This window comes from Canis lupus, chromosome 14 (genome assembly GCF_003254725.2).
Source record: "Canis lupus dingo isolate Sandy chromosome 14, ASM325472v2, whole genome shotgun sequence".
NCBI lineage: Eukaryota > Metazoa > Chordata > Mammalia > Carnivora > Canidae > Canis > Canis lupus.
In genome coordinates this window covers 59,835,120-59,853,318 of record NC_064256.1, presented here as the reverse complement: position 1 = coordinate 59,853,318, position 18,199 = coordinate 59,835,120, and the positions used below count along the sequence as shown (strand labels likewise).

Genomic DNA, 18,199 nt, shown 5'->3' with positions numbered 1-18,199 from the left:
CGGACGTAATTAGAAAACCACGGAGCGCACGGACTCATTCCGCGATGTACGAATATTGCCAAGTTGCCTCCAAGGCTTCCACCACCGGACAGCGCTGGGTTTTCCATGGTGCGGCATCACGTACCGGGGATGATGGAAGAAGTCCTGTTCTTCTCCCTGTTGCATTGCTTTAGGGCTGTGGAATAGTCGCTCTGCTGTATATTTGATTGGCTCAGGAGCTGGAAAAATATAGACTATTTAAGTCACCCAGACACTCACACACACACACACACACACACACGTGACCCAACCAAGAAACCAAGGAACGATACTGGTTTTCCAAGAGTCCCTTGCTCTAACTCCCTGGCACACCTGTGTTCCCTGCACCAGGGCTGCTGCGAGCAGCACGCACCGCCCCCCCGTTGGACGTCCACCGCTGGGAGAGTGGGAGAGGCTTCCCTGCGGCTCCCTCCACAGGTGTGCACCCTCCATGTCTCCCACTGACGTCGCACACCAGAGTTGGGAGAAAATGGCGTGAACTGTGTGTGTGTCTGTGCACGTAAATGGATAGGGCTGGATTTCATTCAGTCTCTTAGTACCCGTTTTACGAACAATCGACTTGCTATTTTTCTATCCCCCCAACTAGTGAATGTTAGGATTATTTCCAATATTGTGCTTTTCTAGACTTTGTAGCCATGGATATCCCTTGCATATTTCTTAACACCCACACACGGAATTAGGAGGCATCACCATTTGATTTTCGACAGTCTGATAGATGCAACGTGGTTTTGATTTGCATTTCCTTAATTACTGTGAGATTGTGAATTTTAGCATTCATTAGCCATTTTGATTTCTTCTTCGATGATCGCCTTTTTATATTTCTACTTCACTGTCATTGATTAATTTGTAGGAGGTTTTGATGTCTTGAACGTTAGTCTATAATCTGTTTAAAAAGTTGCCAAAGTCTTTGTTCTCTTTAATCACTCAGACGCTCATGACCAAGTCATTTTTTAAGGTCTCGGCAAATTATGTTTTTATTTAAGAAGTCCTTTTCTACCTTGATGTCTTCAAAATATATATTGCTAGTATTTTCTTGTAATAGTTCTAAAACCTTGCTTTCACCTCTAGGTGCCTAATACATCCTGAATTAATTTTAGTGTTTGAGGTGCGGTAAGAACCCAATTTTACTTGTTTACACACGGAAACTGTCCCAGCCTCCTTTACTGTTTACTCTGTCATTTCCTCACTGATTTATAGTATCCTATCTACCCTATAACCCTTTTTGAATATTTATTTATGTGTACTCTTTTCTTTTCTCACCAATCTGGCTGTAGGTTTGTTTTATGTCTTTGACAGAACTTGCTTTTGGTTTTGTTTCGTCTCTGTTTCTATTTAATAACTTTAACTTTCTAGTTAATTTAAGAAAGCTTTAACTTCCTTAAAATTTTTCTGTCTCCCTCTTTGGGTGTACCATGTTTCTCTTCTAACTTTTACATGATATGCCTATTTCATTTGCTTTTTTTTTTTAATTCTCAAATATATTTAAGGCTATAACTTTCTTTCCAGATATAACTTCAGTTGTATCGTATACATTGTGCCAAGTAATGCTTCTGTTGGCCTTTAATTCTAAAGATTTTATAATTTCCTCTTTAATAGATCAATTATTTAAAAGAACATTATTATTGTCCAAATACGTGGATTATTTTTAGGACCAGTTTTCATGGTCAGTTTCTGATTTTACTATATTAGATTCTGAGACTACAGTAAGGACTGTGCAGAGTCCTTGAAATTAACTCTTCACCCTCTGGCAGCAATTTGACATCATTATTTTAGAATATGTATACGAGCACACGTGTGCACCGCATGCCCATGCACACACACCTCCTGTGTCACACTGGGAATAGAAGCCACAGAATTTTCCCTCAGTCTCCAGCCTTGGAGCGCATATGCTTCCTGCCATACACACCCACTTAGGTGTCCCTGCTTTTGGCCGCAATCCCTCTTTTTTCCTGAATCTTACTCCTTTGCACCTTCCCAGGATCTCCTCTCTCTCTCTCTCTAACAATCTCTCCTCCCCCCACATACCCACTACCATGGATCTCTTTCTATCAGTTTTTTTTTAAGTAATCTCTCTTTGATTTAATTTAATTTAATTTAATTTAATTTAATTTAATTTAATTTTATTTTATTTTATTTTATTTTATTTTAAGTCAACGCTATTCCCAACATGGGGCTCAAACTCATGGCCCGAAGATAAAGAATCGCATGCTCTACTGACTGAGCCACGCAGGTGCCTCACTTTCTAATAGTCTTTAAACAAACTCAGATGCCTCTCATTAAAACATAAAAAAAAAAAAACCCAAAATACATAAACCAAAAAATATCTCTTTCCTTCCCACTTGAAGTTGCCTTCTGGCTACCCCTGTCATTCTCTTCGGAGTCCAAAACAGCTTAACTTCCACATATGAGTGAGATCGTAGGATGTAGCTCAGAGAGTTTAAGTCATTTGGCCAAAGCTGTAAAGCCAGCAAGGAGCAGAGTCTGAATTCTAATCTAAAATTACTGGTAAACAAATAACATTTTCTTTTCGTTACACCACTACATTTATAGCTTGAACTAATTTGATTTAGTTGTTCAATGACTTTAGAGATTAGTCAAATCTTTCACAAATGATAGGCCTATTTATAGACCCACCTCAAAGAAGTAGCCTGAATTAGAACATATCCAATCCTCTTGGCAAGGTACATTTTAACTTTGTTTTATAAAAGAATGAGCCTGTGTTTTGTAGAAGACGAAAGATTGGCTAAAGCAAAATCTATTTGCCTCATGGGATAAGCACGGGAACTCAAAAGCAAAAGGGAAGAATAAAGTAATGGTATCAATATAAAAAAATCATGTTTATATCCTAGTATCAAACACAAAAGCCTGCATGTGGTGTCCGAAACACACTTGTTTTCTTTTTAAAATGAGATATAACTGACATATGACATTACGGTAATTCCAGGTGTACATCATAATGATTTGATGTCTGTATATATCGCAAAATAGTCACAATAGGTCTAGTTACCATTACTCACCGCACATAGTCATGAAATTTCTTTCTAATGATGGGAACTTTTAAGATCTTAGCAACTTTCAAATATGCAATACAGTATCATGAACGATAGTCACCATACTGTACGTTATGCCCCTACGCCTACTGATCTTATAACTGGAAGTTTGCATATCTCGACCCTCTTCACCCATTTGGCCCACCCCCTGCCCTCTGCCTCTGGCGACCATCAATCGGTTCTCTCCATCTATAAACTTGATTTTTTTTTTTTAAATTCCACATATAAGTGGTATCATACAGTGTTCGTCTTTTTCTGTCTTTATTTATTTCATGGAGTTCTTTCTGATCTACTTCACTTGCCATAAAGCCCTCTAGGTTGACCCATGTTGCTGCAAATGGCAAGATCTCATTCAGTTTTGTGGCTGAATAATATTCCATGGAATACATACACCACATTTTCTTTATCTAGTCATCCTTCAATGGACACTTAGGCTGTTCCCCTAAATCATGCTGCAATGAACGTAAGAGTGCAGATGTCTTTTTGAGTTAGCATTTTTGTTTCCTGCAGATAAATACCAGAAATAAACAGACATGTAATTTATTTCAAAGAATCGTTCCTATAGATAAACTTGAATGGCTAATGTGTTATAGGATCATGCAGATGCGCGCACACACACACACATCCCTCCACCTCCCTACTTATGTGTTAGTAGGATACAGAGTCAAATGTCCCTCCCTTCACTAAGATTCTGGCCCCATAACTGATCTATCCATTTTGATCCTGGGTTATCTAGTCTAAGCCATATCAATTCTCTTATGCAGTCATGTAGGCATAAGTCATGCTGAAATGAGAATTCTGTTGAAAATGAGTAATGTTTACATATTTTTTAATTTAGAAAAAAAGCTATCCTAACAACCTAATGTTGATGTTTTATACTCCTTTATTGTCTATTTCTGGGAGCCAAGCAGCATACTTTTTCTTTCTTTAGTGTTCTGTTATCACTCAGATAAGCTCTGCTGAATAAAAACATTTATGTCTTCCCGACAGCAGGTTCCAAGCGCAGCATTCACCCCTAATCTTTCTCTTACTCCTCCAAAGGCACAAAAGGTGCTGACTGAGAAGGCAAAAAATCAGAAGGAATTTGTAGTGACTAACATCTTTTATGTGGTAGCCTGGGGAGAAGAGGAAAAAAACACCCTGCAATTTCAAGGTTTGTTAACTCTCCTGGGTTTTTCCAGGGTCTTTCCCATTTTCCCTAGACAGTCCTTCTTCAGAAATGGGCCCCGTTTCTTTAGGAATCCCGGGAAGCAAGGAGGTAGGACAGGCCTAAGGGGGAGTGAACAACACAGCCTCCATTCCTTGGGAAAGCCACATCTGTGCGCCTCCCCCTCGCTGCAGGGCCCAGGAAGATCTGCTTTCTGAATTCTGTGCTGACTGATTTCTGGAAGTCAGAGAACTAGGGTTGTGGGAGGTATGATATTGAACAAAACACACTCCCTGCTCCAGTTCACTGCCTCGTGATAAGGTGGGTGGGAGAGGCTGGGGTTGGAGAGCTATTGTTCTGGTGTAGCCTCTTCTCTAGTCCAGGGCCTTCAAGTGAGACAGATTTTTCCACAGAGTAGCATCAACAGCCTGAGCCGGAGCACTCATCGTCAAGTGGTCTGGTTTTCTCAAAGGAAAAAGAGCACTTAGGCCGTCTGTATTATGAGGTCTGCTTGCCCCTGTTCCGCTCCGTGCCCCCCTTTCCTGGACCAAGTCTGCATTTGCAAACATTAATCTAGAGTTCTTGAGAACTTTCCTTCTTGTTCCTCAAAATTAAGATTCTCCTTGAGATTTACCACGTGGCTTTGGTGCCCACTATAGAGAACAATCCAAAGCCACTGTACCAGTGGAGCTCTGAACCCATCCACCTGGCCTTGTCGACTCAACCGAGGAGACGTGGGAACACTGAATTGTGTGGTGACATCCAAGAGGCTTCCGAGAGAACTCACCTTGAATTGTTTCTCTAGCTTTGTTTTGCCAGTTGGTCCAGGAATGAGGAGCGCGTTGACATAGGCATGAATGTGGCTGTCTGGCACCTCGGTCTCCTTACTGAGTATGGCCTCGACCAGAGCATCGTGAATGAAAACATACTGTTCCTGGCAATGACAATAGGGGACATTATTTCAGGTTTCCTTTATATATGTCTAAGAACAAAAGTAAGAGTCTTCACGGACGGACAAAACCAGTTTTACATAATGGCGGAGGCGGACCCGCTCAAGATGGCCTCCTGGCCCAGGCAGGAAATCAGATGTAGGGAAGAAGGCGGTCGGGAGAGAATGCAGCTCTTCTTGTCCCTCACCTCTCTACTCCTAACGTGTTGACATTTGGGGGTAAGAGGCAAAGCGACACGCTCATCCTTCAAACCTGGGACCCGCTTCTGTGTATTTTGCATGAGGGCTTTCCTGGCTCTTCTACTTCTCATGGCTCTTCTTCCATCCATTTCAATTCTCCTTTTAGCCAGTCATATACAACTTAGCACAATTTTACATATAGCTTTTAATGGCCGTCTTCTGGTTCCTGTATGGGACTCTTCCCTTGTCTAATCTGACTAGTGTGTCATTTCCCTCATGGCATGGTGTGGCTGCATGGCATGGTGTGGCTCTGTGGCATGGTGTGGCTGCATGGCATGGTGTGGTTTGATTTTCCCCCACATGGCCACATATCTCTGACTGCCCTCAGGTTGCCATCCATAGTTTGCAACTTCAATTCATTTTTATTTAGAAAGAGGAGGGAAAAAATACAGATATGCAGACTTCATCCGTGTCACGTAAACTGTGTATGACGAACTCTATGGGCTTAAAAATGGGATATAATTCGAGCATAATTCATATTTCTAAAATATGAAAATGAGTGCATTTATTCACTATATGCAGGAGAGACCTGAGGTGTTTGCTAGCTGGGATGGGTGCTGTCCAATGCACTGACTCTTTTCTTTGAATCTTCTCTGTCATCAGTGTCATTTCAAAGATATGATCACAAAATAGACAAAATGTAGCCGGTCCATCTAGGACATCTAATGCAGTTACCTGGTGTTGTGTGTGGAATTGTATCCCCCCAAAAGACACGCCGAAGCCCTAAGCACCCCTGACCAGTACCTGAGAACGTGACCATATTTGTAAATAAGTTCACTGTGGAGGTCACTAGTCAAGATGAGGTGGTGGCTTTTGTTCTTCTAAGAAAAGGAAATTTGGACACAGAGAAGACAGCTGGGTGAAGACGGAAGAGACTGAAGGAAGGCTGCTTCATCCGCAGACCATGCAGGGCTCCCCGAAACTCAGACAAAGCAGGATCCTCCTTTAGAGGATCCAGGGGCAGCACGGCTCCACTAATACCTTGATTTTGGACTTTCATCCTCCAGAACTATAAGGCAGGATGTGTCTGTTCTCTCTCTCTCTCTTTTTTAAAATTAATTTATGTATTCCTGAGAGACACAGAGAGAGCAGAGAGCCAGGCAGAGGGAGAAGCAGGCTCCCTGCGGGGAGCCCGATGCGGGACTCGATCCCAGGATCACGTCCTGGGCCGAAGGCAGGTGCTCAACCGCTGAGCCCTGCAGGTGCCCCACGTCTGTGTTCTTTGGAGCCACCCAGTTGGTAGCGCTTTCAGACGGCGGCCCTGTGACACCAATCAACCTGGTGAAACAAAGCCTGGTGCTCCCAGTGCCAGCATCTTAGTGGCATCTCCAAGCCTTACGGAAGTCAAAGTATCCTCCTCAGTGGGGGAGGGAGAGAAGCAGCAACCAAGCGCACCCTTCTCATACCTCAGTTTGCACCAAATAATTTCTTTGTGAACGAATGTGTTTCAAGAAGCCAAATATGTTGACGGTCCCTTCCTGTTGAATTTGCTGCAACATACTGTCCAGCACGATGTACGTGCCTGTTCTTCCAACCCCAGCGCTGAAGGGGACACAAAAAGAGAACCGTTTCAATGTCAAGGATTAGATGAACCTGACGTTGGGTCACTCCTGGCTATCTCGTAAGTGAAAATAATTCTCTCCCCCAAATGACTGAGCCACATGAGAAATAATTTAGCAATCCCAAACCAAACAGGTTAGGTGCTGAGTACAATGCTTCAAATAACAAATTGGTTGCCTTTTAATTTTTGGCCACAGGGCAAACTGTAAAACAACCTGTTTCTGGGGGAGATTTCTAATTCATTAATTAGAGATCTTTAAATCTTCAATAATCGTATTTGTTATTCATCATACGTGATACAGAATGAAGACGTTCTGCACCCGAGCATAGCAAGTAGACATTTAATCGGAGAAAAACGAAAACATCAGCTTCAGCCAACTCTGAGAATAAAAGGTCCTGGGTCTGTATTGTCAGGTAGACATGTTTGTGTAAAGGTTTTCACATTAATTGGAAAAAGAATTTGATAAGGCTTTCAGCTGAAAATATCATTTCAGCGAGCCCGCGAGGAATAAAGCCTACCTTCAGGCATTTCTAAAGGGCCATTATCTATTGACTTCTTCAAAGCCTCTACCGGAGGGACGGGACTCATAGGCAGGGATTCTTTTCAAATGCTCTGACAAGTAGGAAGTGCTAGAGTGGAAAATTAGCACCTGCTCCTCACAATACCCGGGTCCTTCTCCATTTGCTAAGAAACAATCCCTGACCTTCAGAGCTCTTTTTCTTGCATTTTCCTGTTTCTCTCAGCTTATCGTCAGGCTAACAGATGAAAAACCTCAAGATAGGTCTCTCAAACTTTGTCTGAGGATAACTCCTGAGATAGATAATTAGAATGTGTCAGATAAGCTGTATATCAAAGGAAAACACTTGCCTCTGTAAAAACACAGACGGGCTCTGACACAAATACCGTCCACAGAAATCAACTTGATTTGTGTGGTCCTAAAGCGTGGCGCACACTCAGCGCTCAGTGCATGTTAACTGTTATTTCTCTTTTAACTGAAAAAAAACAGGAGGTTAAAACCTCTGACACAGTTTTTTTCTCTTTCTTTGAAATATCATTATTTCTCTTCATCAAATTAGTCTTGGAAATAAAGTAACCGGGTAACGACGAGTTGATAACACCTTAACCTATTAGACAGAACTTGGGAAAATGAGAAAACAAGTTTGATCCCAAGCTGTTAAAAACATCTTAAAAAAAAAATCTTAAAAGTAGTTCACCAAACTCGTCACCGTCCGGGCGCGTTCGTTTCTCTAACATAAACCTGACGTCGTAACGGCGCGAGAGGCCCTAACTCCCAGGGACCGGGTATGTCCCACGCACTTTGGTCCCAGAATAAATGTTTAATGACGAAACACGTTTCAAAAGCTAAAATCCAACTCAACAGTGAAACAGAGTAAGAAACACCATGAACATGCCCGGTGCTTGGGAATCCTTGGCGACGGCGCCCCGAGTCTGCTGCGTGCATTTCTGAGCGGTCAAGATGCTGGAGTTCGGGCATGTAGTCTCGCTCCCCCGACTCCACAGAGTCACGCCAGCTCTGGCAAAACCCTTGTTCCAGGGACTCCCTCTTGGGTAGCAGAAGCCATGCTGTGGGTTCAGGAACCCGTGCCTGGGACTCACCTGCAGTGGACGACGACAGGCCCCACGGCGTGGCGCTTGGCATGGGCCGCCTTCCGCACGAAGGTCAGCACGGGCAGCGAGTACTCCGGCACCCCCATGTCGGGCCACTGGGTGTAGTGGTACTGGGTGACCACACGCCCGCTGGGTCTTCCCTTCTGGGAGCCCTGGGAGACAACACAACAGGACACGCACGAGTGCGCTCGCGTGGAAACACACAGGCACACGCAGGTCCCTAGCACCGACTCGAGTTCCGTGGCCCATAATGAGGCATAAAAACACACTGTGGCTTGTGACGGTTAATTTCATGTGTTCATCTGGTGAGGCTACGGTGCTTGGTCGTTCGGTCAAACACCAGCCCTGCCAGATGTTCCTGTCAAGGTGGGTTTTTTTGTTTTTAAGAGATTTTATTTTCTTAAGTCATCTCTACACCCAACATGGGGTTCAAACTCACAACCCTGAGATCAAGAGTTGCATGCTCTACTGACTGAGCAGGCCAGGTGCCACCCCCCTCCCCGTTGGGGTATATATATATATATATTTTTTTTTTTGGTGTGATTGACATTTAAATTAGTAGATTTTGAGTAAAGCAGATCACACTCCATGATGTCAGCAGACCTCATCTAATTAACTGAAGGCCTTAAGAATAAAGACTGAGCTTTCCTCAAGAAGGAATTCTTGTGACTAGAACATAAAAACTTTGCTTGGATTTCAAACATGGAGTCAATTTCTTAAAAAAATCTCCCTCTTGGGGCTCTTGGGTGGCTCAGTCAGTTGAGCGACTGACTCTTGGTTTCAGCTCAGGGTTGTGAGTTTGAGCCCTGCATTGGGCTCCACGCTCAAGGTCGAGTCCTTTTGTGATTCTCTCCCTTTGCCCCTCCTCTCAGTCTGCGCGCTCTCTCTCTCTCTCTCAAATAAATAAAATCTTAAAAAAAAATTCTTCTTCTTTTGATGTCAATCACACACATGTGCACACATTGCTCTCGAGAACCCTGATTTATACGTCAGTGCTTTTTTTTTTTCCTGCCTTATTTCAATCTCCACTATTTTTAGTTAGATGCGCAGTTATCACATGGGGCAGGAACTTTCATTTGTGCATCACATCATCCACTGCACCTGCTGGCACCATGACCAATCTGGCTCCAGGGCCATGGCTGGCATTTAGAGACTTAGCAGGAGCCTTTGGGGATGAGCGTGGTTGTGATAAGAACTCTTGATGCCTTCAATGATCTCTATTTTCAGCCTGTTTTGGTTGTACCACCCACTCACTTACAAAAAGACCAGATGTATCACTTGACTGAGGATGTCCTCCATGCGTGGACTCACCTTTTTTATCTTTGTGTTTCTTAGAGTAAAACTCCTCACAGTATAATAGGCCAGCATTTGAGCACTCTTCTGAGTGACCAGGAAGTTCCCGTACTCTTCACTACCATCAGCAGGCCAGTACTGGTCACATTTTCTCTGCAGAAGACAAAGTAAAGATGCTATTTCCATATTTCAAATGTTTGATGTGAGAGTTGTCCCTGGAATCAGGAGGGGTCTAGCCCTGGGACACAGACGGGCTCCGTCACTCTTCCAAACATTTTCTTTTCTTTCTACAGGATTGCAAGTAGTTTAGAGGAGCCTGCCGAGCCGAGAAACCTGAAAGGATCTGACCCAAACTCCCCGTTTCAGATGAGGAAAGAGAGGCCAGATGTACTGAGTCACCACAAAGCTGGACTAGAATCCAGCTCCCGTGAATTAAAATGTTTCACTCTCCTTTGCTTTGCAGTGAAGCCCACTGCAAAGGAGCTCATTACTCTTTTCCTCACGGCATGAAGAATGCATTTAAGCAGCCAACAGCTCGGGGGCGCCTGGGTGGTTCAGTCACTTCAGTGTCTGACTCGACTTCAGCTCAGGTCACGATGGCAGGGTCCTGGAATCGGGCCCCACATTGGGCTCCACGGTCAGTGGAGGATCTGCTTGAGGATTCTCACTCTCTCCTCACCTCCTTCTCTCTCTTTTTTTCTCTAAGAATAAATAAATATTTAGGGGCACCTGGGTGGCTCAGTGATTGAGCCTCTGCCTTCGGCTCAGGGCATGACCACAGGTCTGGGGACCGAGTCCCACATCAGGCTCCCTGCATGGAGCCTGCTTCTCCCTCTGCCTGGGTCTCTGCCTCTCTCTCTCTCTGTGTATCTCATGAATACATAAATAAAATCTTAAAAAAAAAGAAATGAATTTCTATAAATGAATATTTTTTTTAAAATAGCAGATAACATGATTTACAGTGAAACTGTGTGACCTGTGACCTACAGCATCAGGCTTCCCATAGCCGTCCTCCACAGAGGAGGGATCCCGATTAGGCTTCAGGACTGCTGCTCCTTCCTGATGTTGAGATGTTGAGCCTATTAAACGCACCTCACAGCACTTCGGATGACTACCTGGGGGATGAGAACGCAGATCACGACCTACGTACCCTTCCTTTCTCCACGAGGTTTGTTATCATGACGATCACCTCCACGTTATGCTCCCATATCATTCTCCAGAAGTCTTCGGCAGTGGACTTCAGCGGGCCTTGGGCAGCAATGTAAGCTTTTGGTCGGTTGTAGCCCTGAAGAAACAAGTGACACACATTTTTTTTTTTTTTTTGCTAAGTTGCTGATTTTATGCCATTTTTATTGTACAATAGTGAGTTTTTAAGGTCAGTGCATTTTTTTCCATAAAAGAAAAACAATAAAAAATAATCCTGCGATGGTGGAGAAACTTGGCAGTATCAGCAACAACAATTCTCTAACTATAATCTTTGGGGGGAAAAAGTTCTCTCTGCTTCAATCCAGATGCTATTCTCTGCATCTTCAGTCCAAGTACACTTGATCTATTTACTATGGGCTTTCACTGCGCTGCTTTGAAATGTTTTTGAGGCACTGGGGCTCAGCTGTGTCTGACAGTGGGGAAGCCTCTGGTGTTGTCTCCCTCCCCAGCCCCGGGGGTACCAGCAGTGCTAATCACGAACAGCTATCCTGCCCTGGGCACCTGCTGATACCCAAGATGCTCTATGAACATTTACCCAAATCCTTGCAAAATGGAAGCCTTATCCTTGGTCTAGAGATGGGGAGAAGCTCAGGGGAGTTAAGTGGCTCTCCAACCTTTCGTGGCCACCCAGTGACAGGGCTGGGATTCAAAATCAGTTCTAACTCCAAAGCCCATGTTGGATCCGACATACAGGCTGCCTCCTCTGGAGCACGAAGTGGCTGCCTGTGACAACCCCCTGGATACGTATACTCGGTGCTCACTTCTGCGAACTAACTGTTCCACACAGCATAACCTGCAGGCAGCCACACGGGAGGTGTAACTGAACTCCCCGACACCAGCTGACCACAGTGAAAACCCAGTCAATTAGTCCGTGGCCTGTGGGGAGCTCTAATGAGTCCCACACGGTTGGGGACCCTGAGGTGTGTGCCAGAGATGACGAGGTCGATAGCTGGGCTAGGAATCACGTGTTTGTCTTTTAGCCAGGACGGCCTTGGGAATCCTTCAGTCAGGATTTATGGATCAACTGCTACCCATACAATATTGGGCGAGGAACTGTAGAGCATTCAAAATAAGCAGGAGTCCAGTCCCTCACATTTCAGGAGCTCCAAACCTGTCCAAGTGAGTATACACCATCCCCCTTGAACGTGCATTTCCAACCTGAAATACCTTTCTCACCCACGAGAGAAACCAAGTTCAAGCACTTGCATGTTACTCAATCTGAAATCCTTTAGCCATGGGATGTCCGACTGCTGATTCATATTATCTACCGTATAACATGTATTAAGCACTATATAAGTACAGTACAGCGGCCTAATAAATTCCTAGTCTAATCTCCATGAACGTTTCAATTGGAGCATGCTTACATCGACATAATTGGCATTGATGTAATCAGTCAGCTTGCCATCTTTCTCAGCAAGTTGTGCAAGTTTAACCCTACTATGATCATCTGTAATAAAGAAAAGAAAAGATGTCACTATGGCATGGACTAATTTTCAGCAAAAAGGTCATTTATATTTACATAATGATACATCAAATACAACCCAAATAAGTGCAAAAATAATTTAATTTTAGGAGTCTTTATGGGGATACAGAGATGACAAAGGTAAATACAACAAGGGCCCCGGCCTTCAACAAGTTGTCTAATGCACATCATGAACGTGGACACATACACAGAAAGGAATGTTCAGGTGTCAAGGGAGGCGCAAAGTATGAGGGGGGACTGGAAGGCAGAGATTGTGTTGGTTTGGGATGTAATAAACATCTTCACTAAGGTTGGAAGGGGACACTGGCATCTCAGATGGGTTTCTAGAGATGGATCTTAGGGCTGTGAACAGTGGAGAGCCACTGAAAGGGAGAGAAGAGTGTCGGGGGCGTCTTAGAAAGCTAAGGAAGGATGGCAGTGTATGTCCTCTGAACAGGAGGCTGTGGGGGAAGAGAAAGCAGAGAGGGGAGGAGAAGGGACCTAGGACATCTCCGTGTAGGGTTACGGCAAGTAGCTCTCTCAGGAACAAGCTCGAAGTGCTGCCACCGCATAGCGAGGCCAGAGAAGGGCTCCCCAAGAACAGGGGGTGTGGGTCCCGCACTGTCTATTTAAAGGGGTGAAAACCATGGTAACTTAGACATGGTCTCCTGTGGCAATTAAAATACGCAGAAATGAGGACTCTGAGATGAACTTCAGTTGTACAGAGAAATTATATGTATTTGGAGGAATGACATAATAAGAAAGGGAAGTCTTACTAGAAGGAAAACCAAGAATTTCAAGGGGCAGAATGTATTTATTGTTTTCAAGGATGAAGAAGTGAATACAAAAAAAAAAAAAAGTGGATACAGTCCAAACCATGACAGTGGAGAGATATCCTGGGATATTACTGCTTCTGGGACAACAGGAGCTCACAAAGTGCAGGGAATGTACCCAGAAATAGATGCATGGCAATGGAAGGATAGGTTTGATGCCAGGCTGACATTTTTGTTTTTTTTTTGTGTATTTTGGTTCTAATATTTTTAGAAGGATGTTACTGGGTAAATTTTCTGGATTGTTTTACTTCATTTCTACAGTAGGATTGTTATTATTGATATGCCAGGTTATTTCAGGGATTAAATGGAATCATGTGTTTATGGGGCCAGGCACATAGAAGGTGCACAACAAATATTAATCTCCATCCCTTCTTAATTACTGGGTAGGTGTTTTCTATTTGGCTTGTAGTGCGAATAGTTTAACAGCTTCACCCTGCCCAAGAAGCAGCTGAATTTTTATGTGCAGCCAGGATAGTTACTTCAGTTGAGGAAGACAAAGATGAAGCAGAATGTCCTCCTTAAACCTTCTAATAGAAATTTGTGTCAGCCCTGTGCAAAGGAAGTAGCATTTATCCAAACTATTTAAGGAAATGTGACCATAAAAGGATTAGTATTCAAAATACATAAAGAACCACAACTCAACACTGAAAAAAAATCCAATTAAAAAATGGGCTGACGGCATGAACAGACATTTTTTTCCAAAGAAGACATCCAGATGGCCAACAGTCACATGGAAAGGTGCTCGACATCCCTCATCATCATGGAAATGCCAACCAAAACCACAATGAGACACCACCTGACACCTGTCAGAATGGTTAAAATCAATAACACAAGAAACAACAGGTGTTGGCGAGGATGTGGAGGGAGGGGAGCCCTCTTACACTGTTGGTGGGGATGCAAACTGGTCCAGCTAAGCTGGAAAACAGTGTGGAGGGTCCTCAAGTAGAACTACCCTGTGACTCAGCAATTGTACTACTGGGTATTTACCCAAAGATACAAAAATACGAATTCAAAGGGGTACATGCACCCTGATGTTTACAGCAGCATTATTTACAGTAGCCAAACTATGGACACAGCGCAAGTGGCCATCAACCGATGAAAAGATAAACAAAAAATGGGGTATAGATATAGATACATTACTCAGCCATGAAAGAGAAGAGAATGAAATCTCGCCATTTGTAAAGACATAGACGGAGCTAAAGTATTATGCAAAGTGAAATAAGTCAGTCAGAGAAAGACAAATACATACGATTTCACTCGTATGTGGAATATAAGAAAGAAAACAATGAGCAAAGGAAAAAAAGAGATAGAGAAGCGCAAACCCAGAAACAGAATCTTAACTACAGGAACACACTGATGACTAAGGGGGTGAGGGTTGGGGGGAGGGAGGGGCGAAACATTGGGTGGGGATTAAGGAGCGCCCTTGTGAGGAGCACTGTGGTGTATGGAGGTGTCGACTTACTATACTATACGCCTGAAACTAACATTACACCATGTGTTATCACTGGAACGTAACCCAAAAAGTCTGAGGGAAAAAAAAAGGAGTGCAGTTTCATTGGCTTCCAGAAACTAGAATGGTGCCCGAACTTAAATAACCAAGCTGGTAATAGCATGCTCATAGGATCCAGGGAGGCCCACTGAATACTTAAGGAAGGAGAGGAGAATAAGTTTTGGGGGAGGGGATGTAGATGGATTTCAAGAGATGGAGGAGAATATAAAGGAAAACCAGCAGGAACATATGTAAACAGGAGATGCAGTATGAAGATGTAAGAAAGATGGTAATTTCATAGGAAAAAATTAGGTAAATGTGCATTAAACAAGAGATAGGTAGCTGCTCATTGAGGAAAAAAAAAAAAGACAACAGCTAAGAAAATAAAGGGAAAGAGGAATAAAAAACAATCCAACTAGCCATAAGACCCCAGGAAGAATGGCAAGAAAGACACGAAAGGCTAGAAGGAAAAATAAAGTCTAAAGGAAATCTCATTTGGTCAGTAAATTCACCCAGAAGTAAACAGATCTCAAGTGAAAATAGGACCAGGGGATGTAAATAATGACAGATTTACAGCCCATGGGGCTTGAAGGAAGGCCAGGATTGAATTTGAGCTTCTTTTGTTTAAAGGGCACCTATGGTTAATTGTAGGATGTGTAAGTTAGAGGAATATATGCTCTGGGCCACCTAACAGCAGCCCCACTCCCCAGTACCCAGGGCCTGAGCCAGCCACACCGAGGTCAGCAAGGCCAGTGACAGCAAGGTCAGGGCCGAGGAAGGACATACTCACAGGCAACGATATTTATGTACCGGTTCTTGTGCTTATTGTCGGGGTGATTGGAGCTGTCTGCTGTAATGCCTAAATCAACAGTACAGCTCTGCACCTCCTGTAAAGAAATTTACGTACGACATTTTAACACATATCCTTTCAAACCAAGTGCCTTAAAAATATAACATAAAAGACAAAACAAATTAGTCTATCCAAAAAAAAAATTTTTTTTTTTTACATGTTACAACTATTTCTTGGCTAAAAGAAAATGCAGTGAAATAATGCCTTACCTGGTAAAACTCTTTCAGTGTCTAATGAGGGAATGAATGCCAAAAAAGTAAAGAAATCAAATTCCACAGCACACGACAAATGAGAAAAAAAAGCGTTCATATTAGGTTTACAATGGAAAACTATGATCATGCAATAAATACATTTGTCAAATAGTAACAAAACAGAATGTTTCAAACAGTTGCATGCACATCAAAACTTCCAACAATTTGGAACCTTAAAATTATGTACAAGGAAAAAAATAACTTTTAAAAGGGGACAGTGGTATAATAATACGAATATAAAATGCAGATGAGAAAAACCATCTATTTGATGACACGTTTTCTTGTATTAGATTTGCTAATATCCAAATATAATTTTATTTGACCACTATAGCACTATTTGAAACTCTAAATTAGTGACACATTCTTTTTTATTTGTTTAGAGTAATTTTAAAGAGTAAACAGCTTCCTATTAGGTGGTTTGTAACAGATTTAGGGCTATCAGAACATTAACAATTCTAAGATTTTTTTTTATCACATATACTATATCATTTTGAAACAAAATTTAGACAGCATTACTTTCAACATATTTAACTAGCAGATTTCTTTTTAATTTAAACTTTGATGGGTACAAAAAATTATTCTGCCAATTATCTTTAAAATGAATTAAAATCCTTTTCAGAGATGTTTTCTAAGTACATTAGGTAGGAACTTACAATTATTTAATATAAGATAATAACATGAAAGCTTTATACTTTTTGAGAAAGTGTATAACCCAAATACGAATCTGACTCATCAGCAAATGGCCCAGCCTCCCGCAGTAAGTTTTTAAGGCCTCTTTTGCAGTAAGCCATTCTGACTCTAGATCTATACACAATTTAATATCTGAACCACTTAAAAGGCATAGCATTATTAGTTATTAAGCTAATTACTAAGTTAATGAAACATTTTCTTGAATCAGACTGTGAGTTAAAAGCAATGGAATTAAGAATACACATTTTTACATGAGGTTATTTTATTAATTTAATTATCATGAGCTGGCTTAACATTCTTGAAAATGATTTTATAATCATAAAAACTACAAATCTGCCTTTGTGCATATGCTATAGGCAACTTTTATTATAAATTGTCTATTTTTCCTTGTGGTTTTTAACATTTGGGAAACGAGGCCCATCCTCGTCATATTCTCCCTCTTTCAATAACAATTTTGTTTGATGGGAGTCTGATAGTTTCTGTGAGCCAACATAGTACCGCCTCCCCTCTAACCTCTATTCTGGTAAGAAACAAATAATTTGGTGTTTTAAATATATAATTCTTTATATTATTCCACTTAGTATTACCTTGTACTGCTTTCTATTTCAATGACTTAGAATTCTTTTAAGATTAAATGAACTGGCTTCTATTATTTTTCATTTAGCAAAAACACATCACATTTCACTTCTATTTCTTTTGATTTCTTAAAGCTTTCTAATTTATGGCATTTTCCTTCCCTAAATACATCTTAGCTGATGTGACTCCTGGGGAGCAGAAGTCACAAAGTGCAATGGGGAAAGTGGGCCACCCTCTACTCAGGATCAGAGCTCAAGGTGCTTCCAACAAGGAGGTCCATAGAGCACTTCCGGAGAGTAGGGATTATTCTAAGAGGAGAGACAGAAAAGTAATATGATGTTTCCTAGAGCAGAGGGATTAGAGGGGAGGCTAAAGATCCCTTGCTTGCTGGAACGAAAAGTATGTTTCAATTTTTATTATTTCTATTTTTTAATTCTTTTTTTAAAATTTAAATTCAATTTACCAGCATAGAAAATAGAATTTAAATTAAAAAAAAAATTACAGACCTAGGTTTGAATCCCAGTCCTGCCATTTTTAAAAATTAATTATTTAAATAGAATTATAATTAACATGCAGTGTTATATTAGTTTTGGATGTGCAGTATAATGATTCAATAATTCTACACATTACTTGATGCTCATGGTAAGTGTCTCAGCTCTGCTATTTAGGGGTTGTTAACTGACTTCTGTGGAAGTTGATTTTGTCAGTAATATGAACAGAAATAAAAACAAATAACCTCCAGAGTTGGGTAAAGATTGAATGTAGAAGCATTTAGTCCAACGACCGGCATGTTAGGGAGTGCTCAATACTGGTCAACTTTATTTTTTTGCAGTTGTCATTGTTAACTCCAACTTATTTTGAAAACTCTGTTTAACTGATAGTTTGGGGGCCATGGTAAATTTGCAGCAAATTTCTCTGCCTCTTCTAAGAGTAT

At 41.9% G+C, this 18,199-nt stretch overlaps 1 protein-coding gene across 1 annotated transcript in view; it reads right to left on the bottom strand.

The window, feature by feature from the left end:
• Positions 1–18,199, bottom strand: part of PTPRZ1 (protein tyrosine phosphatase receptor type Z1) — a 157,663-nt gene that overhangs the window by 7,032 nt on the left and 132,432 nt on the right. Inside the window, exons 16-24 of the mRNA XM_035698435.2 lie at positions 15,958–15,978; positions 15,689–15,785; positions 12,479–12,561; positions 11,059–11,193; positions 9,927–10,061; positions 8,604–8,767; positions 6,832–6,967; positions 5,024–5,170; positions 125–218 (exon numbers count right to left, since the gene is read on the bottom strand). Coding sequence (XP_035554328.2) covers positions 125–218; positions 5,024–5,170; positions 6,832–6,967; positions 8,604–8,767; positions 9,927–10,061; positions 11,059–11,193; positions 12,479–12,561; positions 15,689–15,785; positions 15,958–15,978 — 1,012 coding nt within the window. The remainder of the gene's footprint in view (positions 1–124; positions 219–5,023; positions 5,171–6,831; positions 6,968–8,603; positions 8,768–9,926; positions 10,062–11,058; positions 11,194–12,478; positions 12,562–15,688; positions 15,786–15,957; positions 15,979–18,199) is intronic.